The sequence below is a fragment of the Cannabis sativa genome, chromosome 1 (genome assembly GCF_029168945.1).
Source record: "Cannabis sativa cultivar Pink pepper isolate KNU-18-1 chromosome 1, ASM2916894v1, whole genome shotgun sequence".
In the NCBI taxonomy this organism is placed as follows: Eukaryota; Viridiplantae; Streptophyta; class Magnoliopsida; order Rosales; family Cannabaceae; genus Cannabis; species Cannabis sativa.
The window spans coordinates 40,259,952-40,285,558 of NC_083601.1; the positions used below are offsets into that span (position 1 = coordinate 40,259,952).

At 36.5% G+C, this 25,607-nt stretch overlaps 4 protein-coding genes across 11 annotated transcripts; 3 read left to right on the forward strand and 1 right to left on the reverse strand.

The window, feature by feature from the left end:
* The first annotated feature begins 4,674 nt into the window (after window positions 1-4,674).
* On the forward strand, window positions 4,675-6,991 carry LOC115705114 (protein JINGUBANG-like). The gene is made up of 2 exons (XM_030632353.2): window positions 4,675-5,391; window positions 6,082-6,991. Exons 1-2 carry the CDS (start codon window positions 4,747-4,749, stop codon window positions 6,805-6,807), a joined length of 1,371 nt encoding a protein of 456 aa, XP_030488213.2. The 5' UTR covers window positions 4,675-4,746; the 3' UTR covers window positions 6,808-6,991.
* Window positions 6,992-12,748: 5,757 nt separating this feature from the next.
* Window positions 12,749-17,369, forward strand: LOC115707492 (uncharacterized). Of its 5 annotated transcripts, none has more exons than XM_030635478.2 (14): window positions 12,749-12,901; window positions 13,207-13,270; window positions 13,593-13,737; window positions 14,147-14,364; window positions 14,597-14,634; window positions 14,718-14,797; window positions 14,928-14,995; window positions 15,263-15,557; window positions 15,898-16,010; window positions 16,088-16,153; window positions 16,284-16,374; window positions 16,547-16,614; window positions 16,825-16,862; window positions 16,963-17,369. In XM_030635478.2, the coding sequence occupies exons 1-14, from the start codon at window positions 12,876-12,878 to the stop codon at window positions 17,153-17,155; spliced, it is 1,503 nt and encodes a 500-aa protein (XP_030491338.2). In that variant the 5' UTR covers window positions 12,749-12,875; the 3' UTR covers window positions 17,156-17,369. The 5 variants fall into 5 exon arrangements, with proteins under 5 accessions (XP_030491338.2, XP_060971286.1, XP_060971293.1 ...); XM_061115303.1 differs by having other exon boundaries at window positions 12,761-12,901; window positions 13,593-13,736; window positions 14,134-14,364; XM_061115307.1 differs by having other exon boundaries at window positions 12,792-12,901; window positions 13,154-13,270; window positions 13,497-13,736; window positions 14,134-14,364.
* Window positions 17,370-18,210: 841 nt separating this feature from the next.
* Window positions 18,211-20,250, forward strand: LOC115707495 (uncharacterized). 4 transcript variants are annotated; one of them, XM_030635485.2, is made up of 7 exons: window positions 18,211-18,395; window positions 18,572-18,820; window positions 18,895-18,960; window positions 19,057-19,153; window positions 19,251-19,321; window positions 19,642-19,679; window positions 19,833-20,250. In XM_030635485.2, the coding sequence occupies exons 1-7, from the start codon at window positions 18,360-18,362 to the stop codon at window positions 19,996-19,998; spliced, it is 723 nt and encodes a 240-aa protein (XP_030491345.2). In that variant the 5' UTR covers window positions 18,211-18,359; the 3' UTR covers window positions 19,999-20,250. The 4 variants fall into 4 exon arrangements, with proteins under 4 accessions (XP_030491345.2, XP_030491344.2, XP_060971300.1 ...); XM_030635484.2 differs by having other exon boundaries at window positions 18,218-18,395; window positions 19,830-20,250; XM_061115317.1 differs by having other exon boundaries at window positions 18,218-18,395; window positions 19,642-19,678; window positions 19,814-20,250.
* Window positions 20,251-20,641: 391 nt separating this feature from the next.
* Window positions 20,642-22,794, reverse strand: LOC115707494 (protein JINGUBANG-like). The gene has a single exon (XM_061115315.1). The coding sequence runs from the start codon at window positions 22,499-22,501 to the stop codon at window positions 21,086-21,088; it is 1,416 nt and encodes a 471-aa protein (XP_060971298.1). The 5' UTR covers window positions 22,502-22,794; the 3' UTR covers window positions 20,642-21,085.
* Window positions 22,795-25,607: the final 2,813 nt, after the last annotated feature.

The following is a 25,607-nucleotide window of genomic DNA, read 5'->3' on the forward strand; positions in this document are numbered from 1 at the left end:
CCTAAGAGGGGACGGAACCAGTCTGCCAAAGGATCCAGGTTGAGGTTCCACGGATCATGATAGTCCGGATGGTTAATGCTCGCCTCAACCTCCGCCCGCAGAATCCTCCTAAGGGCCTCCACATCGGCATATCCCCGGGAGTACTCGTCCATAGCGTAGTTGTGCTTGGCTATGCGAAGCTCCTGCCTCGCCTCATCCCCCGGAATCGGGGTAAGCTCAATGCGAGGAGGAGCAGGGTTTTCCTCCATTGGAGACACCCCGCCGTCTAGGCCATGAGCAGGAGTGTCGGCCCTCCGAGGCCTCTTCGGCTCGTCTTGGGCAATCATCTTGCCCTTGCGCTTGCGAATCAGAGCCACTTCAGACTCCTCCTCGTCCTCCTCTGCTGCCACTGGGAGAGCTTGAGGGTCTCCAGCACCCTCGGCGGCTTCCTCCGAGAAGTCCCACCCTTTCCCCTGGCCTTCTCCCGGAAGCACCTCCTCGTCATCCACCAAGTCGATGGTTTCGGGAGGAGCGCCGGAAGAAACCTTCAAGGAAGGGGCCGGGGGAGAGGGGGTGAAGGCCGGAGGAGCCACCGGAGTATGGACCCCAGCCAGCCGTTCCAGGATGGCATCCATGGAGGTACCTGTTCCATTAAAACAAGCAAGTGTTAAAAGTCCGTGAGAAACTACTTACAAAAAGGCGCAGTAAATAAACTACTCCTACCCGGACTCCCTAGTTCGGCCCTAGCAAAGTCCCGAACTTTAATGCTGTCAGCATCGTCTCCAAGATAACTGTCCGAGGGCCGAAACCAGCTGGACGCTATGTAAGCCGACGGACCTAAGGGAATAGGTTCCGGAGGGCCGGGGCCCATCCGGGACCGACCTAGGTAATCTCCTAAGTTTGTAAAATAAAACTCCTTCAAATGATCCCCCCACCGGGTCGACGGCATCTTAAACCTACGGAGACGCTCGTCGAACCCTATGGGCCTACGATTGGTATATTCATCAACTGAAGGGACATATTGGATTATCAAAGAAGACTTACCACCAGCACCAGAAGTGCTAGCGCCAGGAGCGCCCGAGTTTGGTTCGGGGACTGAAGGCTGAGGCCGGGAAGTCTGGTTCTCAGAAGAACCTTCAAGACGAAGAGGTCCCCCGGCGGAAGGACCTCCAATATCTTCTTGAAGAATCTTGTCAAAAAATTTTGCCTCGGACTTCCCGCCGATGGCTTGGCTCCTCCGCACCACCGGGCTCCCCACACGGAGCCCTCTCCCGCAGGCGACTCGGGCACTGGAATACGCCTTCTCCTGGGCCTTCCGGTAGAGATAATCTTGGTACTTCTTCTCTGCCGTGGCAATAAGCTCATCCCGGAAGGCCTTCTCCGCGACTGGCGCCCTCACATTAGGGCAAATAACCTTGGAAAGGTTGGAGTCATCCACGGATTGGTGAGAAAGGATAAGTTTGGCCTTTCTGCAATTCTCCGTGGTGACCAAGCCCCCGACGTCAAGATCGGCATGGTCGTAAGAGGCGAAGGCTTGGGCCCTTCGAAGGAACGCCTGAGTGGTGAGCGTCCGCTGGTAAGGTGGGATCCGCACCCACTCCGTGAGCAGCTCCGGATGATCCACGGCCCTAAAACCGGAGGAGAAGAAAAATCGGTGGCGGTACTCCTTCACATGAGTCTGCCTATTATACGGAACCACCCCCTCGTTAGCAGGGTGGATCCGGAACCCATAAAAACCATCCTTAAGTTTGTCCCCTTTCTTGGGGACAGATACAAGTTCGTAAAAATACAAAATCTCCGCCGGGCTGGGAGACCCCCAGCCGCGTGCGGCATAAAAAATAAATAAGCCTGAGAGCAGGCGGTATGCTTGAGGAATAAGTTGGTATGGCGCAAGGCCGACAAAAACAAGAAAATCAACAAAATAGTCCTGGAGCGGGAGCATTGCGCCGGCCATCAGATGGGTCTGACTCCAAGCCCCGAAGCCATCATAGTTGAGGTTGGGTGTCTCCGAGTCGCGAGGAGGCCGGTGGAAAGTCCCTGAGGTAGAGGGTTTGATTCCAGCCACGTTAATGATGTTCTCCAGCTGGTGGGGGCAGGTCAGGGTTGACCGAAGCTCGGCCGCCTCCCAGCCAGTGGCGCGAGACTTGTACCCTTCCTGGGCAACAGGTCCCAGAGAAACCTCCTCCAGGGTGGCAATACTCTTCCCCTTCTTCTTCGAGGACTTTGAGCCAGAAGCAGACATGTTATGCTCTGAGAAAAACGAAAAGAAAAAACCCAGCAGTTAGGCCCCATATCAAACCCTAAACCAGAAAAAAAAAAGGGAGTGGGGGTCCCCTAACCGCTGGAAAGAGGCCCCCTCCGGACACGTGTCACCTGGGAAACTCGAAAGAGAATCCCTGAACAAGTGTCGGGTGCAGTAAAATCACAGTAAAAGTGGTTTTGCAAAAAGGAAAAGAAAAAGTCTTCCTATGCCCTAAGCAAATGCTAAACGAAGGATACACGGCCTTCTTCAAACAAAACTGTACAACTACGACTAATACAGTAAAACGTAAGAGCAGAACTCAAAGAGCTCAAACACTCACACTCCAGAAATCTCTGAGTACGAACCCAGAAAACAAACGAAACAAATGTAAGCATGCTAGAGTCTAAAGATTCGAAAAACTTACAGTTGATTGTTGAACTGGGGGTACTGGGTATGGTTGAGCGAGAGTTGAGAAGCACTGGCGAAATCGAACACTGGAAGACTACAGAAAATGTTCAAGTGTTAAGACGGTTCGTGCTACTCTGAGGAAATTTTCTCTCTGAGAAATTCAAGCAAAAATGGTAAGGAATGGAAAGTAACCAAAATGAAGGAAAGGTGGTGACTTTTATAGGCAAAAATGCATGAGGAACAGGCGTCTTCACCTACCAATCGTACGGTTGGGGAAGCACGCGATTCGAATTCCCAACAGATCAACGGGCCAGATCAATCCGCCATTAAGGCGGTGCAAACGTTTGAGTATCCGTCTGACACCATCAATGCGCCGCATCAATCATGGGGCGTAAAACGAATCGACCTCTGCAAAAGTGAATCACTGCATTTAATGCCATTATTAGGCACACCTTCACGCGCCCCACGTCGTATCGTAAGACCGAGGAGGCGGCTGGAAACATTCCTACGAACAAACGTATTGTCACATTAAATAACATCATTTAATGTGCCCCCCACGCGCTCGAGACTCGAGCTGGGGAAACGAGGAGTCAACTGGAGATACTTGGACAAGCCTTGGTTTATTTTTACTAAGTAAACAAGGCTTGGGGGGTAAATGTTGCTCCTAAAATCGCCCAATATGCGTGGACCAGTCAGGAAGGGACACGTGGATCAAGTTACTTGAGAGAGAACTGCTAAGTCCTTGTATGACACCATGAAGCGTTATTCAAATGGGTCCCGGAAGATGCACCCGGAGTACAAGGTACTCCCGGAAGCGAACATAGCTCAAAGGCACTCCGGGATGTGTCAGGTCTCTCCCGAGACATCAAGTCGCATTTAATGCTGCATGGGAGGAAGCGTGTTGGGACTGTACACGCAATAAAGTCTGACGGCACATCCCCCAAACAGCAGCGCTACAGTAATGATCATTTAAGTCTAGCGACGGCTACTCTGCGAAGAGTCACGTCAATCATAAGACAAAAAGGACATTCTCCATAAAAACCCTACAGCACCTAGGGATTTGACCATACATCACCCATGGTATATTCATCGGAAATGCCCAACTTTATGGATACTTACAGACACATGTGTAAGTACAATTCTAGGGATTGCCCCACTAAAACACTATAAATACCCCCTCAAAGCTCATTTAATGGGGTCGGAGAATCTTGGCTGCTTAAGAGCAAACAGAGAAAAAACTCACCAAGAACATTCTTTGTATGAAAGAGAGAAACATTCTCCCAAGTGTAAGATCTGTATTAAAGACATCCATAAATATCAGTGGCTCGTGGACTAAGGCTCATTAACGCCCCAACCACGTAAAAAGTCTTCATCTCGCTTTCTTATAGCTTATTATTATATTCATATTTTATTAGTTGCCGAAAACCTCGGTCAACAGTTATAAAATCAAAAATAAAAAAAAAACTCATAAATTGTATCACTTATCATTTTTATTCATACATATTATGTATACATATAAGTAAATATATAAATAATGAAATATATATACTTGTAACAAAAATAATGAAAGCTTAAGTTTTATAGTTTATTATACCTATATATTTATATATGTCAAAACAAATTATATAAATCCATAAATAAATACAATTAGTACTACAAGCTACAATGGTACATATATACAAAGATAGATAAATATATTATATATAATAGAAGTGAAATGTGAAAAATAAAATAAAAAACCACTAGTCAGGTTGAGCGGTTTATTTAGGTTTAATTTGTTAAGTTAGACTTATTTTTAACCGGCCCAATTAACAGATTGAGTTTTTTGGTAGAGAAAGCATTGGGAAGATGCCAATGCTCCAATAATAATATAAGCATCACAAATATTAAAGAGGACTAGTGGAGTGTCAATATATATTTTTATTGGTCTAAATAAATATCGGATCTCCTATATAATTTAACATAATAATTTTTAAAGAGTATCGTTAACCACTACCCAATAGCAATACTCAAATAAGCATATATAAGTTTTCATAACGACCAATGGATGGAGGCGAGTAAGACCAAAAAGCTAAAAGAAAAAGAAAACGTAATAAAGAAAAGCAACGTAGTGGCAAATGGCATCGTTAGAGTCTTCCAACTCTCCTAATTCAAACCAGTCGTCTTTCACACTAAGACCAACGACAACCCAAAACAACAAGTTCCTTAGAAGCACTTCCTCCAAAGAAGCCTCCTTCTCCGAGTTTCCTTACACGCCGCCGCGCCGGAGCTCACCTTCCGTCTCCCAAAGCCTCCATGCCTCCCCTGTCTCCTCCCCTCTCCACTCTCTCTCTCCGCGGCCTCACTCTTCCAAACAAAATAATAATCAGAACCACCAGACGACCACTGTTGGATTGGCCGTGGGTGTGGCCGTTGGGGACCCACACGCCGCTGCCTACCGTTGCATCTCCTCTGTCCTAAAAAAGGACGGCCAGATCTTGTCCATTGCCGCATCCAACGGCCTGGTTTACACGGGCTCCGATACCAACGTGATAAGGGTGTGGAGGATTCCGGAGTTTACCGAGTGCGGGCAGCTTAAGACAAGGGCATTCATGGTGGTAGCCTTAGAGGTGTCGCATGATAGGGTTTACGCTGCTTATGGTGATGCCAAGATTAGGGTTTGGCAGAGAACTTGGGACGAAGGATTGAAGCATGTTCGCCTAGCTACTATTCCCAGGACTGGAAACTATGTCCGGAGCTATATTTCCGGCAAGGATAAGATGGTAATAAATACATCAATCAACTCTTCTGAAAATTAATTTATTATTTGCATTTATGCTCATCTTATATGAGATTAATTTTAACAAAATATTTGACTCCAATATTTAAGCTGAGTGGCTATAAATTGATAAGATTTAAAAATGCTATTGATATTGAACAACCAAATCTTGTTAATTAAGTCTGCATTTGGTATATTTATTATTAATTAAGGGAGTGAGTTGAACATAAGAAGACTATATATCTAGCTTTCCCTCATATGTGGTTGTTGGTTTAAATAATTTCTTTTTTTATATTAATTAGGAAATATATATAGTACTGCATGGAAAGGCATAGTTATGGAATCAGAAATATTAGTTGTGGTCTTTATGAATGGCCATTAATTAGTTATTACATAAGACAGTTGTAATACATATTTATGATCGCTTCTATATAATAGACACACGAAACTATATAGTTGATCTTTATTGAGTATAAGCCTAACATTTTGATCCATATTTAATGTCATGTCATACATATTAATATATATATAGTCAGCACATCCGTTATACCTATAAAATTCAACACATCATTTAATTATTATGACATTTGTATCAACCATTTATATATGCATGTATACATTTATTATAAATATTTTTAATAAATTATGATCATATATACGATATTAATCATTATATGATGAACCAAATTAACAGATGAAGCACATGGGGCCTATAACATCATTAGCCATTAACGTATCAGACGACATACTATACTCTGCATCAGTGGACAAAACCGTAAAAGTATGGCGAATCTCAGACCTCAAATGCATCGAGACCATCCAAGCCCACCCGGAGCCCATCAACGCCATCATCGTCGCCGATGACGGAGTTCTCTTCACAGCCTCCGACGACGCAACCGTCAAAGTCTGGCGCCGCAACTTTTGCCCCGGAGACCAGCCACACTCTCTTACAGTAACCCTCCCAGCCAAGTACTCTCCGGTCAAAGCCTTGACGTTGACCCAGGATGGTGGAATCCTCTACGGGGGATGCACCGATGGGTACATACACTTCTGGCTCAAGGGGTGGTACTCGGGTCAGCTACAGTACGGTGGAGCCCTCCAGGGTCACACCCACGCAGTAATGTGCTTGGCCAGCGTGTCTAATTATGTGATCAGCGGCTCGGCTGACTCCACCAGCCGGGTTTGGGCCAGGGAGCTCGATAGCGGTCAGCACACGTGTTTGGCGGTTTTAGTGGGCCATAGAGGGCCCATTAGGTGTGTGACGGCCTTCGTTGGGAGGTTTGGGGAGGAGAGTGACCAGGATGGTTGTACCATTTGCACCGGTAGCCTTGATGGTGTGGTTAAAGTGTGGCGCGTGACGTGCGTGGGAAATATTAATCGTTGTTCCACTCCAAGTGGGTGTGAGTATTTTGATCTCTAATAACAGTTACATAGTATTACTTAATTTTCTCTTCTAGCTAGCTTCTAATTTCTAACCCCAGTTAGTAGAAATATTTGTATAGATAATTAGTTATAACATTTAACAACCATGTATGGGGCTCAAACTTATTATTATGTATGTGTGGAGCTACTGAACTGAATTAATGGGTTAATATATCGATCAAGCGTTTGAGGTCTTTTAATTATTTACAACGAGATAATAATAGATAATAATATACTTACTTGTTTATAGTGAATAGTGATCAAGTCTTTAGATAAATCTAGGGACATGAAGGGTGGTGGTGTCATGATTGGAGGACTGCATTTCTAAATCATTGTTGAGATTTTGATTATTATGATCAGTAGTCTGAGAATTTCTTCTCTTTCGACAATGATAAAGGGTATAATAGAGAAGGCGTAGACCAAATAGAATGCTTATGATCACCAAAACTGATAGAACGTAGATTTTGAAGGAGGAATGAGAATGTTGGCCGCCACAGAAAAGTCCCAAGCACACCATAGCTATAACTAACTATATATATATGTATTGTATAGGCAATGATCACCAATCAAATTTTATATACTTCAATATGAAATATATACTCTATATAGGGTTCCTTTCTTGTTCAAGTTATATAGGATTTTCTTAGCTAGATATTATATAGGTTGATACATGCAATGAAAGGATCATTTCAGATCATGTATTCTTGCCTTCTACTTAGACTGTGTACGTATAATCACTTGTCTATCAAGTTTGGAATAGTTTATGTAATATATATTTATATAGATATATATAAAAGAATAATTTGCGGCTAAATCCTCCCAACTATCGTTTCACTTGCACTTAACCATCCAACCTTAAATTTTGGTGGTAAAACCCTCCAAACTATCATTCTGTTTGTATTTTTAAGGTGTCCTCCAATAAATTCTGTTAATTTATCATTTTTCTCATGTGGCTAGTGACACATCGCTATTAGGATCCAACATGGCTGCCAACATAGATTATACATGTGTACAAATATACACGTGTCACATTTAGATTGGTCTAATTAATTTATATTATCTAAAATTAAAAAATAAATTAAAAAAAAAATTTATTTATTTTTATTAATTTTTATTAAAATGGCTCAATTATTAAATAAAACTAAAAGAGTAATTTGCGGCTAAACCCTCCCAACTATCATTTCACTTGCACTTAACCATCCAATCTCAAATTTTGGTGGTAAAACCCTCCAAACTGCTAAACCGTTATCAAATTTAAGGTGTCATCTATTTATTTCAGTTAACTGCTGATATGGACTGCCTATATGTACATCATGTACACGTGGCATATTTATATTGGTCCACCTAATATAATTATTTAAAAATTATAAAAACATCTTTTTAGAATTTATTTTAAAATTAAAAAAATAATTTAAATTTATAAAATTATTAATAAATAAATAAATAATATTTTTTTATTTTTTATTTTTTCTTAACTTTCTCTATCTCTTTCTTCAACAATCTCTCTCTCTCTCTCTCTCTCCCTCTCTCTCTCTCTCTCTCTCTCTCTTCCTCCTTTGTCTTCTTCTTCTACAGCAGAGAAAGAGATCCACCACCATTACCATTACCCAAAACAACACCCTACATTGAAAAAGCTTGTGACTTTCTTATTTTTTTTTCGAATACCCAGTAGTATGGGGCAAGATTTCAGTCGCATGTGGTGGTGAAAACTGAGAAAGAAAGAGAAAGAGAAAGAGAGAGAAGCCATGGATCCCATTGATTGAAATTCTGACCCTACACGTTTATGCGCCTCTAGCTTACTCCTCTTTCTTCTTCTTTTACAACAACTTACTCTCTCCTTCTTCTTCGTCTACGGCAGTCATTGTCAAAGAACAATGAAGGTTAGATTTGGATAATGAAGGTTGTTCTACTCATGAGGTTGAACATCTTGGGGCTTTCGGTTTTGGGAACCACCGATATTACTGATGGGGTGGCTTCAATCGACAACGCATCGAAGATCAAGTCTTGTCAAATTTGGGGAAAATCCCTAATTAGGTAAAAAAAAATTATTGTATATGATTTCAGTTAAAAATTTAAGTATGGTGAAATATTTTGATTTTTATTTTGTTTTGAAGTTTGATTTTGAATTAAGATTTGATTATGTGATTCGTGGTGTGGTGGTAGTAATGATGAAAAAACAAGAGTTTGTGATCATTGTTTGGGTTTAGTTTTGTGGTTAGAGGTGTAGCAGTGGTGGCGGTGAATGGTGGCAGGTATGGTGGTGGTAGGTATGGTGGTCTGATATGGTGGTGGTGGGTAATGGTGATGAGGTAATAAAGAAGAGAGAGAGAAAAATAAATTAAGTTTATTTATTTTATTATTATTTTAGTTTTATTTAATAATTGAGCCATTTTAATAAAAATTAATAAAAAAAAATAAAATGTTTTTTTAATTTATTTTTTAATTTTAGATAATATAAATTAATTAGACCAATCTAAATGTGACACGTGTATATTTGTACACATGTATAATCTATGTTGGCAGCCATGTTGGATCCTAATAGCGATGTGTCACTAGCCACATGAGAAAAATGATAAATTAACAGAATTTATTGGAGGACACCTTAAAAATACAAACAGAATGATAGTTTGGAGGGTTTTACCACCAAAATTTAAGGTTGGATGGTTAAGTGCAAGTGAAACGATAGTTGGGAGGGTTTAGCCGCAAATTACTCAAACTAAAATAATAATAAAATAAATAAACTTAATTTATTTTTCTCTCTCTCTTCTTTATTACCTCATCACCATTACCCACCACCACCATATCACACCACCATACCTACCACCACCCACCACCACCACCATACCTGCCACCATTCACCGCCACCACTGCTACACCTCTAACCACAAAACTAAACCCAAACAATGATCACAAACTCTTGTTTTTTCATCATTACTACCACCACACCACGAATCACATAATCGAATCTTAATTCAAAATCAAACTCCAAAACAAAATAAAAATCAAAATATTTCACCATACTTAAATTTTTAACTGAAATCATATACAATAATTTGTTTTTACCTAATTAGGGATTTTCCCCAAATTTGACAAGTCTTGATCTTCGATGCGTTGTCGATTGAAGCCACCCCATCAGTAATACCGGTGGTTCCCAAAACCGAAAGCCCCAAGATGTTCAACCTCATGAGTAGAACAACCTTCATTATCCAAATCTAACCTTCATTGTTCTTTGACAATGACTGCTGTAGATGAAGAAGAAGGAGAGAGTAAGTTGTTGTAAAAGAAGAAGAAAGAGGAGTAAGCTAGAGGCGCATAAACGTGTAGGGTCAGAACTTCAATCAATGGGATCCATGGCTCCATCCATGGCTTCTCTCTCTTTCTCTTTCTCTTTCTTTCTCAGTTTTCACCACCACATGCGACTAAAATCTTGCCCCATACTACTGGGTATTCGAAAAAAAAAATAAAAAAGTCACAAGCTGTAACGTCCCCGCTTCAAGCCTCCATTGGGTCCTTACACCCACGGAATGAATGGCTCTTATACCCGAGTACGCCACTCTGGCTGCATCATGGACTGATGACTGACCCTACAAACCAACACGCGTGTTTCCAGCATGCTTTGTCCTCACTCACACGCTTCCTGGGAAGACTTCCCAGAAGGTCACCCATCCTGAAATTGCCCCAGGTCAAGCACGCTTAACTGTGGAGTTCTTTCGAGATGGACTACCAAAAAACAAGATGCACCTTGTTGATATAGGTAGTACCAATCAATCCATTTAAGCTCTCGTCAACTGTGTAGTCCCATACCTACAGTCTCAGAATCATCCCACTTGACCTTCCCCAGGCGATGTGGGATTGCACAGCTTACCCGGTATTTCCCCTTAAGGATCACGAGACTACTGACTGTCACAATCACCCCCCCTTACGGGGTCCGACGTCCTCGTCGACCACACTTCCGGCTGGGTCAAAGCTCTGATACCATTTGTAACGTCCCCGCTTCAAGCCTCCATTGGGTCCTTACACCCACGGAATGAATGGCTCTTATACCCGAGTACGCCACTCTGGGCCGCATCATGGGCCCGATGATCGACCCTACAAACCAACACGCGTGTTTCCAGCATGCTTTGTCCTCACTCACACGCTTCCTGGGAAGACTTCCCAGAAGGTCACCCATCCTGAAATTGCCCTGTGTCAAGCACGCTTAACTGTGGAGTTCTTTCGAGATGGACTACCAAAAAACAAGATGCACCTTGTTGATATAGGTAGTACCAATCAATCCATTTAAGCTCTCGTCAACTGTGTAGTCCCATACCTACAGTCTCAGAATCATCCCACTTGACCTTCCCCAGGCGATGTGGGATTGCACAGCTTACCCGGTATTTCCCCTTAAGGATCACGAGACTACTGACTGTCACACAAGCTTTTTCAATGTAGGGTGTTTTTTTGGGTAATGGTAATGGTGGTGGATCTCTTTCTCTGCTGTAGAAGAAGAAGACAGAGGAGGAAGAGAGAGAGAGAGAGAGAGAGAGAGAGAGAGAGAGAGAGAGAGAGAGAGAGAGAGAGAGAGAGAGAGAGAGAGAGAGAGAGATTGTTGAAGAAAGAGATAGAGAAAGTTAAGAAAAAAATAAAAAATAAAAAAATATTATTTATTTATTTATTAATAATTTTATAAATTTAAATTATTTTTTTTAATTTTAAAATAAATTCTAAAAAGATGTTTTTATAATTTTTAAATAATTATATTAGGTCGACCAATATAAATATGCCACGTGTACATGATGTACATATATGCAGTCTATATCAGCAGTTAACTGAAATAAATAGATGACACCTTAAATTTGATAACGGTTTAGCAGTTTGGAGAGTTTTACCACCAAAATTTGAGATTGGATGGTTAAGTGCAAGTGAAATGATAGTTGGGAGGGTTTAGCCGCAAATTACTCTATATAAAATATACAAAAATAAAATAATGATTGTAACACTAACACGTGTTATTGATTGGTTTGAGAGAAAAGAGAGTGTAACATTAGAATAATAATAAAAAAAAGTAGTATTAAATTATAAATTAAAAAATAAAAAGTAATAAATAATCAATTATATTTAATTAAAATATATATGCTTAGGATTATTTTTGTAATGATCTTATATATTAGAATTATTTTTAAAATTTTTAATTTTTTTTGGATAATTTAGTAAAAGTTAAATATTTTATTGACTGCACAATTATTTTTTTCACATGCATGTAACTGTTTAACTTTGTTTTTCATACTCTAAATTATTTGATTTTTTTTAAAAATTAAAAAATAATAATAAATAATTACACAGCCTTAATAGGAACAGGGATATTTGCTTGCCAAATAACAATATTAAAATTCATCCTTAAAGCAAATCTAACTAAACTATGTATCGATTTATTAGCATAATTTTTTTTCACATAAATTTTCAATAATTTAAAAGCAGCATTAGCTAAGGATAAATCATATATTTTTTTTTAGTTTAATTAGGATTTTTATTCTGAACTTTAACATGTACTAAATTATGCCCTCTGAACTTTTAATATCGTTAAAAATGTCCCCTGAACTATTGAAATTGTTAGATTTAAGGACTTTTGTCAATTTTTTTTCAATTTTACTATTTTAAAGATTGTTTATGTACTAAATCATGCTCCCAAACTTTAATATCTACCAAATCATGCACCTCGAACTTTGACATGTACAAAATTATGCTCTCTGAACTTTCATCCATGTTAGACTTTTTTACTAAAATTGGAAAGAAGTCATTAAATCTAATAATCTCAATAGTTCAAGGGGCATTTTTAACGATGTTAAAAGTTCAGGAGGCATGATTTAGTATATGTTAAAGTTCAGGGGCAAAAATTCTAATTAGCCATTTTTTTATATATAAAATATTTATTCTTTTTCTTTAATATAAAAAATATAAATAAATAAAAAAACATGACACATTAGTAACATTACACGTGTAAGAGACTACACTGTGCGTTTCGTGTTCGTCTTCGCCGATTTGGACCGACGACGACGACGAAAAAGAAAGAACGAGAATCGCAGAGCAATGATAGTCTGCAGATCCCTCTTCAGGTATGCCCCTCCCCTGAAATTTACTTCAATTACTCACCATTTTTCTTTCTTTCTTTTCTTAACTTATCACTCCCTCAACTTTGAACTGTTTCTTCTCTTTCCTTCGTTCTGTAATTTATATTCGCAAAACCCGCTTAATTTTTTTATTGTTGGTCAAATTAGAATCAAGCAGTTACAAACACTTACATACTATCACCCTTGACTTATCTGAAGATACCTACTATGCTTTATCGTGTTAACATATTTTTTCAGGTCAAATTACATATTTTTTTAATAAATATATGTGGATTTTGATATTGTTGCAGAGCGGACCGTGTTCTGAAATTAACGAATTCTTGTAGTGCATTGAAGCCAGTAGTTCATGTTCAGGTTGGATTATTTATTTATTTATTTGTTTTATAGCAAGAATTTAGTGGAGGTACTTTGAGTTTTTGTTTAATAATTTTGTAGTAAACAGAGAAATAAGATTTTAGAAAAGAGGAACTTTGTAATTTACTGAAGCTTATTGCACTTTTCTGTTTCGTAGCAAAAAAATTTTGAAATTAAGAACATTTATTACTAAAAGGATAATTTTTATCCTTTTTCTTCTATACAGATTGTCAAGAATTACATTGTCAATGAAACTGAACTTCTGATCGAATTCAAAGTTGCCTGTTAGTTTTGACATTTGTGACATCAAATCCTGCGACAGGGGTATGGAACTTGTGATATTTTGAACTATAAATTTAAAATGACCGACAGAAAGGATAAGCACCATCAAGGAGAAAGGAGTAAAAAGCTCAAGCATATTAATCTTGCTTGGAGACCAGTAAATACTCAAGCCACTTCGTATCAAGGTTTAGTTTTACTTTGACAAATGCTTATCTGACGTTTTCTGATTTTTTTTTTTTTCTAGTGTAAATTTGTGGGGTCAAACATTAGTAATGTTTTAACATTTTTGGATAACGTTAAGCTAGAAATGAAGATGTGTTCATCACTGCGATCCAATTAAGTATATATTTCCGAAGTTACATCTTGTCAAATTTTATGTTCAGTTCATGAATTTCTTTCAAAGCTTCCAACTTGGTATTGGTCTTATTCATGTAAAATTATTGTTAGAGTTGCAGGATCTTGTGCTTATTTCTACAATTTGGTATGCTATGCCTATGCATAGTGATTTGCCTTTCTTAATGTAACAAGGGACATTGTAGTTGTTGTTTTTGCTAGATAGTAACCTTTAATATGTCTTTGCTGAATGCTCATCAGAAGATGGCAAGATTAAGTCAGAAGATGAAGTCATTATGAGTAACTCATCATCTTCTATTTCTGATTCAAATACTCGAAATGCGGCAGAGGTAACTGAAGCAGTGGCTGAAATAACAGACTCAATCCTGAGTTCAAGTGGAATGGATGATATTGGGGATGGTAGAGTTTCAAAAGGAAAATCAGTCATTTCCACCGAAAAGCATTCCATTTCGGTTGAGGTAAGATTCTGGATATCTTTTTAGCATGGTTTGAGCTGATTACATCCTAATTCTCTTACCACCTTTTTGTTTAGTATTTTTCATTTTTCCCCATCTCCACCCTTTTTCCAGACATGCTTCTCTTAGGTACATCAGATGTTTCTATTACCACTTCATATCAGCTATACCATCACTGTCTTGATATTCTACTTGTTTAGTGCTACCTCCTTAAATGTCTGTCTTCCATTTTCAGGTTGGGGCTTCATTATTTAGATTCATTGAAGGAAAAGGGTACAACACTATGGCTTTAACAAAACTCAGACTAAAATATGTGTGCTTATATTTCCATGTAAATCATAATATTTTTCTTTCAGAGGATCTACTCGGAAACAGATTGAAGAGGAGATGGGAGTAAGCATTATCATTCCATCGTCAAAGAAAGAAGATTCTCTTAGTAAGTTTTAAGGTTCACAATTAAGTTCATTTCTCTCTGGATTTGATGAAAAACTGTAAGCGTGACATCTTCAGCTGCATTATGTTTGGTTTCTCTTTTACAATGGTGTTAACCTTGCTGTCTGTTGTAGTCATTGAAGGTTTTTCAATTGAAAGTGTGACTCAAGCTTCAGCTAGAATCCAAACTATCATCGATCAGGTCAGTCACCCATTTATTATTCGTTCACATATTTTGATTTTTAAGGAAATTTCGTTTTGTAGTTATTTGTGGTTGAAACAGTTTATAAAATGCATCTTCATTCAAAAATTTAGTAATTTCATAATTATTGTGTTTAGTGGCTTTTTTCTTCAAAAATAAAATAAAAATAATTAAATTTATCGTCTATTGATCATGACCCTAATCACCTACTATTAGGAGCAGAACTAATATTTTTTACCCTTTCCAATTCTTTCTTGTTAATTACAGGCAGTCAAAAGCCCAAGCCTTAATTACTCTCACTTCATTTCACTTCCACTGGCTATACATCCTGATTTAGTTGACAAGCTTATTATGTTCCAGAACTCTATTTTAGAATGCGATGATCCTTGCCTAGAAAAGAATGCAGCAAGTGGTTCAAATGTAGATGATAACCAGAAGTTAGATAAAGGACCCGATGTTGCTGTTGAACTAAAAGTTGATACTGACAAAGAACATGTTCAAGTGAATATAACCAACGTACCTGTTGTCAGTTATGCACCTAAGGTTTCTTCTACTTTATCTGGTACAAAACTTGTCATACTCTGTTATGCTACCGATGCTAAAAGATTTAGCATATATAATTTACCTACTCAACTATGCATTTTGACTTGGCAAAAGTCACTTTATGGTTTCATTTATTAGTGGTTTGCATTTAGAAAATTTACTATATATCTCTTTTCTATAATGTGTTTACTTCTTCAGCTGATTCTTAGTTCTACATGTGTATGTGAATATCTATTTATCATTGAAACTGAGTAGAGTTCATGGTCGTTATTTATAATTCAGTTAATTATTTAGGAATCTTCTGTCTCGCAATTTTTTATTAATATATCTAAAGCTCAATGACTGTATGAACTTGACAGACATGAGGATTGACAAATCCATATTCATCAAACCAAAAACTTTTCATTTAACTGTTCTCATGTTAAAACTGTGGAACAAGGAACGAGTAGCTGCAGCTGCGAAAGTTTTGCAGGTAAATTTGAGTTTGATAATAGCTGGTGCCTGGAAGTCAGTACTAACTGATAAGCTATTCTTTTCTTTTCCTTCCAGAGTGTCTCTTCTAAAGTGATGGAAACCTTGGAGAATCGGCCGGTCTCCATTAGACTTCGGGGTCTGGTAACCATTCCTTCTTAAGTTCTCTACTAATGACTTAACATTGAAAGATGGAACATAAGCCATTTGGCTTAAAATGTCAATAACTTTAAAAAATTGTTATAAGAAGAAATAATCCTTCGTATTTCTACAGGACTGTATGAGGGGTTCTTTGGCTAAAGCACGAGTTGTCTATGCACCTGTGGAAGAAATTGGCAGTGAGGACAGACTTCTACGTGTTTGCCGTATCCTTAACATAAGAGAATTTAATTTATTACATTTCATTTTATGATTGCTGTACTCGAACTTATAGCAGTTAAAAAATAAATGAAAATAGTGTCCTGGTTTCAGTATCTTTTATATTTTTAAAGTAATAGTTGATACCTTTGTAGTTTTCTTAACTGTCTTCTTTCTTAGAGGTCATTATCGATGCATTTGTCGATGCTGGACTTGTTCTTGAGAAAGATGCGAAGAACAAATTGAAGGTATGATGTTCAATCCAAATATGATTTTATATTAACTCCTTCAGCCACTGCCCTGCTAATGAATTTGATTAGTGCATATTTCCACTGTGTTACAGTCACAACTCACACTCTGCACATATGGATTAGTACAGCCTTCATTTTGTTACACTTTCTCTTTATCTTGAGGTATGTATTGTTGCATTAAGTGTTTATTATCTTTTCAAATTTCAGCTGCATGCTACTGTGATGAATACAAGTCATAGAAAAAGGTACACAATTAAACTTTTGACTCTTCTTCTGTTGTTAATGCTTACAAGATATGTTGAATGAACAGAATGTTTTATAATGTTAAAATTTATTATTCTTAAGGGTGAGATGGTCAAGCAAGAGAGAGTTCGATTATTTTGATGCGCGGTCCATTTTTAAGCAGTTTGGATCGGAGGAATGGGGGGAGTATGTTATACGTGAAGCTCACCTGTCTCAGAGATTCGTCTTTGATAACAATGGATATTATCACTGTTGTGCTTCCATACCATTTCCTGAAAAAATGCAAGTAGACTAATTTCATTGTACTTTTTTCTGTACTGTTCTTATCATAAACTAGTACCAAGACAATCTTCTACTATATCTTCTATTCTAGCTTTCCCTTTCTTTACATTGTAAATTCCCGAAATGTGAGCCCCTACAAAGCTAATTTATCTTTTGTAAAACCTTAATAAACAGTTTTATGTATGTTGACACCAATGATGCTTTTAACCAAGTCTTTATCAACCAAATTATGCGACTGTGATGGCTATTTGTATTCTAGGGGATATATGATGACATTATGTGAAACTAATTAATGTACAAGCTGCTTTCAAAAAAAAAAAAAATAAATTAATGTACAAGCTGCTTTCAAAAAAAAAAAAAATAAATTAATGTACAAGCTGCATTCTATTCTTATTGAAAGACCATTAGCATTATGCATATTATCAATATCTTAAGAGAGATTTGCAGATATCCAAAGTATATGAAAGAAATATTTTGCTGTGTTTTTTAGTTTTTAATTTTTAAAATTGTGTTTTTAAAAATAAAAATAGAAAACAGTTTTTTGTCATTTTAAAAATTTGTGGTTAGTAAAATTGTTAAAAAGAATATATTATTAAAAAATTGTTTTTAAAAATAAAAAATAAAGTTCTTAACAAAACGAAGACAGAGTACCACTTCCTGTCTTGATCTCGTGTGCTAGGTTTGTATATAATTAATTTTATATATTTAATTAGTATTGATGTGTTTTATTTCACTCACAATAATTTTAAAAAGATGAATTTTATTACAATTTTCCTTTTTAAATTTTTTACTATATTTACTTGATTTGATGTTTATTTTTTTTTTCTTTTATATATGTTAGGGACCAAAACATATCTCAAAAATTTCTTTAATAATATTAAAATTTTATCATCTATTTTAAAGGCATTTTTTTTTTATGTAAGTCGGATATTAAGGGCTATCAATTAATTTAGCATGACCTCAGGTTAAGTTAGACAATAAGCTTGGAGAGAATCTTTTTATTTTTATCTTTCAATTTGTTTCTCAAACCTATAAGGGTTACCAAAATATATATATATAATGTTCCTTTTGTGTCACAAGATAAGTTGGGCCAAAGTCCCACTAAGCTTTAGAAGATTCGACATTGACTAATTTGATTGCTTGTTGATAAAGTAATTAAGTGTTATACAGCGTTGTCTTGAGGAAAAGTTAGAACTGAAGAAACATCAAATTGCAGAATGAGTTCGAGTGGAGAGCCATCCTCTTCAGTTGGGGTAAGATTTTGAATATCGTTTTTTTATCATGATAATGATTTGAGCTGTTTAATGCCTATTATAACGTTTTCATCAAAACAAATAAGTAAAATCTAAACGTATCTTGATCTTGAACCTATTCACCTACTATTATTATTATTATGATCACAACACTAATACTTTCTTGTAAACTACAGGCAATCAGAAGCCCAAATCCTAAAAAGAAAGACTTCACTCACTTCATTTCACTTCCATTGGGAATACATCATCCTGAATTCGTTAACAAGCTGAATAAATTCCGGAAATCAATTTTGGAATGGAAAAACTTGACAGGCATGAGAATCGACCCATCCCTATTTACTAAACCAAGATCTCTTCACTTTACTGTTCTCATGTTAGAACTATCGAACGACGACGACGTTGCTAAAGCTGAGAAAGTTTTGCAGGTAAAGTTGAGTGAGAATTTGATATAAGCTGTTGCCTGGTAGTCTCTCACAAATTATTAACTTCTTTTTTTCAGGATGTCTCTTCTAAATTGATGGAAACCTTGAAGAACAGGCCTGTCTCCATTAGACTTCGGGGCCTGGTAAGATTACCAAACCTTCTAATTTCTAAGTTGTGTGCTAGTGACTTCAACATTTGATAACAAGAAATTATCCTTCATATTTTTCTACTTGTACAGAAATGTATGGGGGATACTCCTTTGAATAGAGCGCGAGTTGTGTATGCACCACCTGTGGTAGATAGTGGCAGTGAGGAAAGACTTCTTAGTGCTTGCCGTATCCTAAATTCTTGAGAAATTCATTACATTTCATTTTATATTTTTGAAGTAATAGTTCGATACCTTGGTTGTTTTCTTAGCTTTCTGCTTTTTAGATGTCATTATCGACGCATTTGCTGAAGCTGGACTTGTTGACAAAGATGCTAAGGACAGATTGAATTTGAAGGTATGATGTTCGATCGAAATATGATATAATGTTAACTCTGTCAACCACTTCCATGAATGGGTTTATTGAACATGTTAACAGCATAATCTTTATTTGGAACTAGTATCTATTGGTACTCTTCATAACCAAAGCTATGAATTTGGGTGGTGTATAATTCCAATCTGTGTTACAGTCAAATTGTTTTGCCACAATTCAGTGTGTGTGGTTCTTGAAGCTTAATTCTAATATGGAATACCAAAAAACAGATATTTGTTACACAGCCTTAATTATATAAGATATGTACTTGTTGAATTAACTGTTTATTGTCTTTTAAATTACAGCTGCATGTTACTTTGATGAATACAACTTTTAGAAGATGGTACCATTACCTTTTGACTCTCTAATATTTCTCTTTTTTCTTTTCTTAATTATGTTTACAATTATAGTGAATGCACAGTTTTGTTTGTTTTTTTTTTTCTTTTTTTGTTAATGTAAGAATTTATTATTCTTATGGGCTGGATGGCCAAAGCAGGGAAAACCCCGATTATTTTGATGCACAGTCCATTTTTGAGCAGTTTGGATCAGAGGAATGGGGGGAGTATGCTATAAGGGAAGCTCACCTGTCTCAGAAAGGTCAGTTTGCAGACGAATATTTTTACTGCTGTGCTTCTGTGTCATTTCCTGAAACTTGCAAGTAGAGTAATTTTCCAATCCTTCTTTTAGAAAATGTGTTTACTTTTCTCTTTACTTGATTGTCAAAGTTTTATAACCCTATAAACATGTATAATTTGTATGTGTATGAGTGTGCTTTTTGAAGAGACTGTGAGAGTGAGTTTAAAGAGTGAGAAACAAAGGTTGTAGTGAGAGTGAGTTTGAATATATGTAATATTTAAGTTCTAAGTGAAAAGCTATCACTTTTCTTGTGGGTTTGGTGATCTGCTTTTTTATTATTTTGCCGCTGAGCTTGAAAATTATCTTTCTTTTTCCTAACATAGTTTAGTTTTGCTTCTTTGCCTTTCTTTAAATTGTAAATTTCCGAAACCTGAGCCCAACAAAGCTAATACAAGTTCTCTTTGTGTAAAAGCTTAATGTTTATGTTTGTTGGCACCAATTTGCTGCAATGCTATTAACCATACCGAGTATTTATTGACATAATTCACCATGGCTATTCCTATTCTGGGACATTTCGTTACATTATGGGATATTACTTGCATAGCAGAGCTACTAGCTAGTACTCACTCTATAAGCATTTATCAATATCCCTAAGTGGGATTTCGCTAAAATAACTAATTTAGATATGAAATATTGAATTGAGCTGGAAGGAAAAAAAAAAAAACAAAATTGACAGGAAAAACAAGGTGTTTATTACCACAGCGTATGTGCTGGGGATCCCAGCAAAATTACAACTTTCAAGAATTGGCAGAATTGTTTATTTTCTTTCTCTCTACACTCGTTGAGACTATATATATATATATATAAGTGAATGTAGAATTAAGTTTCTAACATTTGAAGTTGGTTTCCAAGTGGGACACATGTAATGAGTCTGTTCTCAGACAGTGGTATATATATAATTGATAAGCAACGACTACTAGATAATTAAAACTATGTCAGACTCATCACTGTATTGTTGTTGTTATTGAACATGGTTTGTTTGGTTAGGTAATTGTATAAAATTTATGAAATTCTTTACGAAAAAGAAAAAGGAGTGAGTTTTAGCTGGATCTGAAACAACATATATGAACAAATGGTACTTGTTCTTGAAGCTTTCCCTTCCTCTGCCTCACGCTAAAAGTGGTTGCCCTGAAGCTTTTTCTCTACCCAAGATGGTGACAATACTGGACTCAAAACCGGACTTATATCGTCAGCAATTTCTCTTTGCGGATCAATAGTTGGATCTTCTAAGCTTGCCTTTTCAGAAGGGAAAACTTTAACTCTCCACACCTTAAAAGTCTGGTCCAAACTTGCACTATAAACCAATAATCCCTTTACTCCATTCTCTGTTTCTAGAGAAACTGCCAAACATCTCACTGGTCCATGATGACCTTCAATGACTGCAAGACAAGAATGGAAGCAATTCCCTTCTCTTCTCCAAACCCGAATAGTGGCATCCTCAGAGCCACTAAACACCAACTCTCCTATGGCAACCAGACAGAGAACAGCAAAATGATGACCTTGCATAAAACCTCCATGGTTATATCTCCCTGAGGTCTTCTCTTTTTCCCAAAAATTTATGATCCCATCTGAGGAACCAGAGTACAAAAGACAAGTCCCTGGTGACAAGCTCAAAGCCAAAGCGTTAACAGGAGAAAGTTGGAACTTAAGGGTCATCGTCAAAATATGAGAACTTTCTCCAAAAACCCTTCTCCAGATTTTCACTGAACCATCAGATGAGCAAGTGAAAACACACCCATCTTCATGGTTTATAACTATTGCGTTTATATGACCTTCATGAGCCACAAACGAGTCAACACAACGCTTTTCATTGATCTTCCAAGCTTTGACCGTTTTGTCCCAAGACCCTGTATATAAAAGCTTGTCATCATGATTATAAGCTATGCAAGATATGTACTCCTTGTGCTGCAATACATTCTTTTTGGAGAATAGCATTAATGGACTCCTCTGAGGTAAAGTCGTGATCTTTTTAGGCCTAAAACTCTCTCTATCAGAAACATCCCAAACACGAATCTTGAAGTCACCATGAGTTGTGAAGAGCAATTTTCCATAGGCTAAAATGGCACGAACATGACCAGAATTGGCCTTTATATATCCCATTTCAGTGCAATCTGGTTGTTTCCATGCATGAATACGACTACTCTCGGAGCCAGTAAAAATGAAATCTTTACAGAGTGCAATGGAGAAAATGTTACCTTCGTGGCGATGAAGAGACGCTATGCAATGGTAAAGAAGTGGCTGAGTTGGAGAGGTTCGAACTGGAGAGAGCGTCCATGGAGTCTCAGATGTCCGCTCTGGACTCATTGGCGGCCTCTGAGGCAGATGCTGTGTCGGAACAGACGTGGTTGTAGCAGCAGAGGGTCTTGACGGGGCATAGTGAACACCCCCGCGATCAGGCGAGTTTTGATGGTGGTGGTGGTGATGATGATGGTGGTGGTTACCAAAAGAGAGTCTCCTAGGCAAGTTGATGCTTTTTCTCTCATCGTCCATGAAATTCCATTGGTTGTTTCTCTCTCCATGGAACTCCATGGGAGATGAACATGAACTGAAGAAGAATCTGACATTGAATTTTTTTAAAAGAGTGGTTAATTAAAAAATAAAATGTCTCATTGTTGTTTGTTCTGGTGTTAAATTTGTAGTTGGGTGGTTTATGGCTATTAAAGATTTAAAATGTATCCCCTATTAGGCTATAGATATATTTCATTTCAATGAATCAATGGCACTTACCTAACAATGTCAAGAAAATCTTTCACCCAAAGTCATAAATATTTATGCTAAGTTGATTAAGAGGGAAAATCTTGACCATTAAACTGATTATTATCAATGCCCATTAAAGTGTGGTCGATGGTTTTGGGTGCAAATTTTGTGGTTTAAATAGCTTAAGAATAAAAATGCAGCAAAGGCATACCCCACAAGATAGATAGGGGAGAGACTAACTCCTTCAGTTACCAGCTTGATGTCGAAAGTAGTTTTAGATTTTAATGTCAAGAGTAATGGTTCGAACTACCAACTTCTTAGTAGAATAAAGATTGAGTCAAGTTCACAACTACATTTTAGATATGCCTTTGTTAGAGAGGTGTGTGTACATTAAATATCATATATAATAAGATGCATTGGGTACTTCTCTCATTCATAAATTGGTTTTGAGATGAAACGTCATGCATTTTATTAAACACTTTGGGGGAACAGGTTCAAAAAGACGAGCAAAGAGTCTCATATTATTGATACGTGTAAAGAGTCTCATATTATAACACCATATATAAGATGCATGAATTAATCTTATTATTGCTAATTAATTTTGTGATAAAACCCATACACCTTACCATATAATCCCAAATTTTAAGAACATCCTTCTCTATGACAAAGCAAATAAAATTATTATTATTTTAAAGATATTTGCAATAAAGTGTTTAAATTAAATTTTTAATAAAGAAAGTACTTAATTTATTATTTTGGCGTTTGGTAACAATTATGTTTTTTTTTTTTTTTTTTTTTAAATTTTGAATCACAAAAATGAAAGTAAAATTTTTATTTTTGAAAATAAAAAAATATTCTATAACTAATTTTATTTTTCAATTTTAAAAACAGAAGACAAAGTGTGTTTTGTAAATTTTATTCTCATTTTCATTTGTTGATTTTATTTAAGTCGAGTTCGGGTCTAGGTTAGGGGTCGGGGTCGAGTTTGGGGCCAGGTCTGGGGTCGGGTCTGGGTTTGGGATTGAGGTCAAGGACCGAGTTCGGGTCCAGATCTGGGTCAAGGTCTGGGTCTGAGGTTTGGGCCTAGGGTTCAAGTCTTTGGGTTTAGGTTGGGTTTGGGTCCAAGGTCCAGGGTCTAGGGTCCAGGTCCGGGGATGGGGTTCACCTTTAGGTCTGGGCCTGGGTTGGGGTTTAGGTTCGGGGTTCGAGTCCCAAGGTCCAAGTTAGTATCAGAGTCTAATTGATTAAGAAAAAAAAATTGTTTAAAAAAAAAATTGAAAGTGAATTTTTTTAAATTTTGATTCTAAATTAAAAAATTGAAAAAAGTAAAAATAATTTTATAGAACACATTTTTGGAATATACTTACACTTTTCTAATTAAAAGAACAAAAAAATTAATTAAAAAAGTATTACCAAACACACCCAATATTATATGTTTGTAGTGGTTAAGTAAGTTTTTTTTTCCAACATCAAAATATCTAAATTATTAATTAGCAAAAAAAAAAAAAAGCTAAATTATTATATTTTTAGTACCTATATTATTATTAGGTTTATTTATACCACAAGTGGTTTATTTATACCACTTGTGACGAGCATTGGTGAGAAAAAAATAGTCATTATCTTGAGGGAGATGTTAAAGACTCTCATATTGTTAATGTGTGAAAAGATAACATTATATATAAGATGCATGAGCTACTCCTATCTTTGCCACTTAATTTTAAAATGAAACCTTATGTACCAAAGCAATTAAAATCAAAGAAATTTACATCTAGAGTTTTATATTGCATCTAATTTTCATAAATAATGTGGCTTTTAAAATTGTCAATATTATAATTTTATTTGTATTGTTTTTAATTTAATTAATTTACTTTTGGTTTATGTGTTGCAAGCTAATGTCATTTATCTGAGGTCCATCACGTCAAGTTGAGCATCACAATTCACGCACCTGTTCCTGTTTTTCATATTTTAAATCATGATTTTCCTATTTTATAGCCATTTGGGCTAACTACATGTACAATTATCGTATTAATAAAATTAATTTGATAGGAGTTCTTAAATCAAATAATCTTAATAGTTTAGAAAGAATTTTTAACGGTCTGAAAAGTTCAGGGGACATAATTTGATACATGTCAAAGTTCATGGGACAAAAATTCAAATTAACCTTAATTCTTTTTAGTTACTACCACTTTACTTGTTACAACATGATGTTTAGTTTGGTATTCAGTTAAGACTTTCTAATATATAAGAGGTCTATTAATTCGTTTGTATTAATTCATTCAAGTATATCTCAAATACACATTCAATAAGAGAAACTCTTATTTTTAATTGAGCATTGCTATTGAGTACCAGTAGTGCTCAACATCTTCTATAAATGGTTCTGTATGATTGGTTAGTGATATTCCTTAAAAGTTATTTTCTTAAGTTATATAGAACTCGATACTTAATTATACCAATAGCAATATGATACCGAGGAGAGTGCTAGGCACCAATGTTACTTTTTAACAATTCTCTTTTTAATAATATGGTATCAAAGTCAGACTTACAGTTTAGACCATATATTATATGTTGGATAAATTCCCATACTATTGTCCCATAAATAAAGTTACAAGTAAAATAAATTAGACCTCTTTATAAAGCCTCAACAGACCATTATAACTCATAGAGTTGTCGGTTCTGTTTTCCTAGGCTTAGGTCTTTTGTTTCTTAACAATAAAAGGAAGCAAACAATATATATCAAGACTCTAACAAACTCTCAGCTATTCAAGGCAAAATATCTCAACAGAATACAGTTATTTCTCAGTTCAAACAACACAGCCAGCAACAACATCAATAACACTATAAATAAGTGGTAACCTTCCACTTTGAGAAAGTGAACTCTTTCGGCCCAGCAGAAAAATAAAGGCAGTAGCCTTGTGTTTCATTTGCAATCAACCTCAGA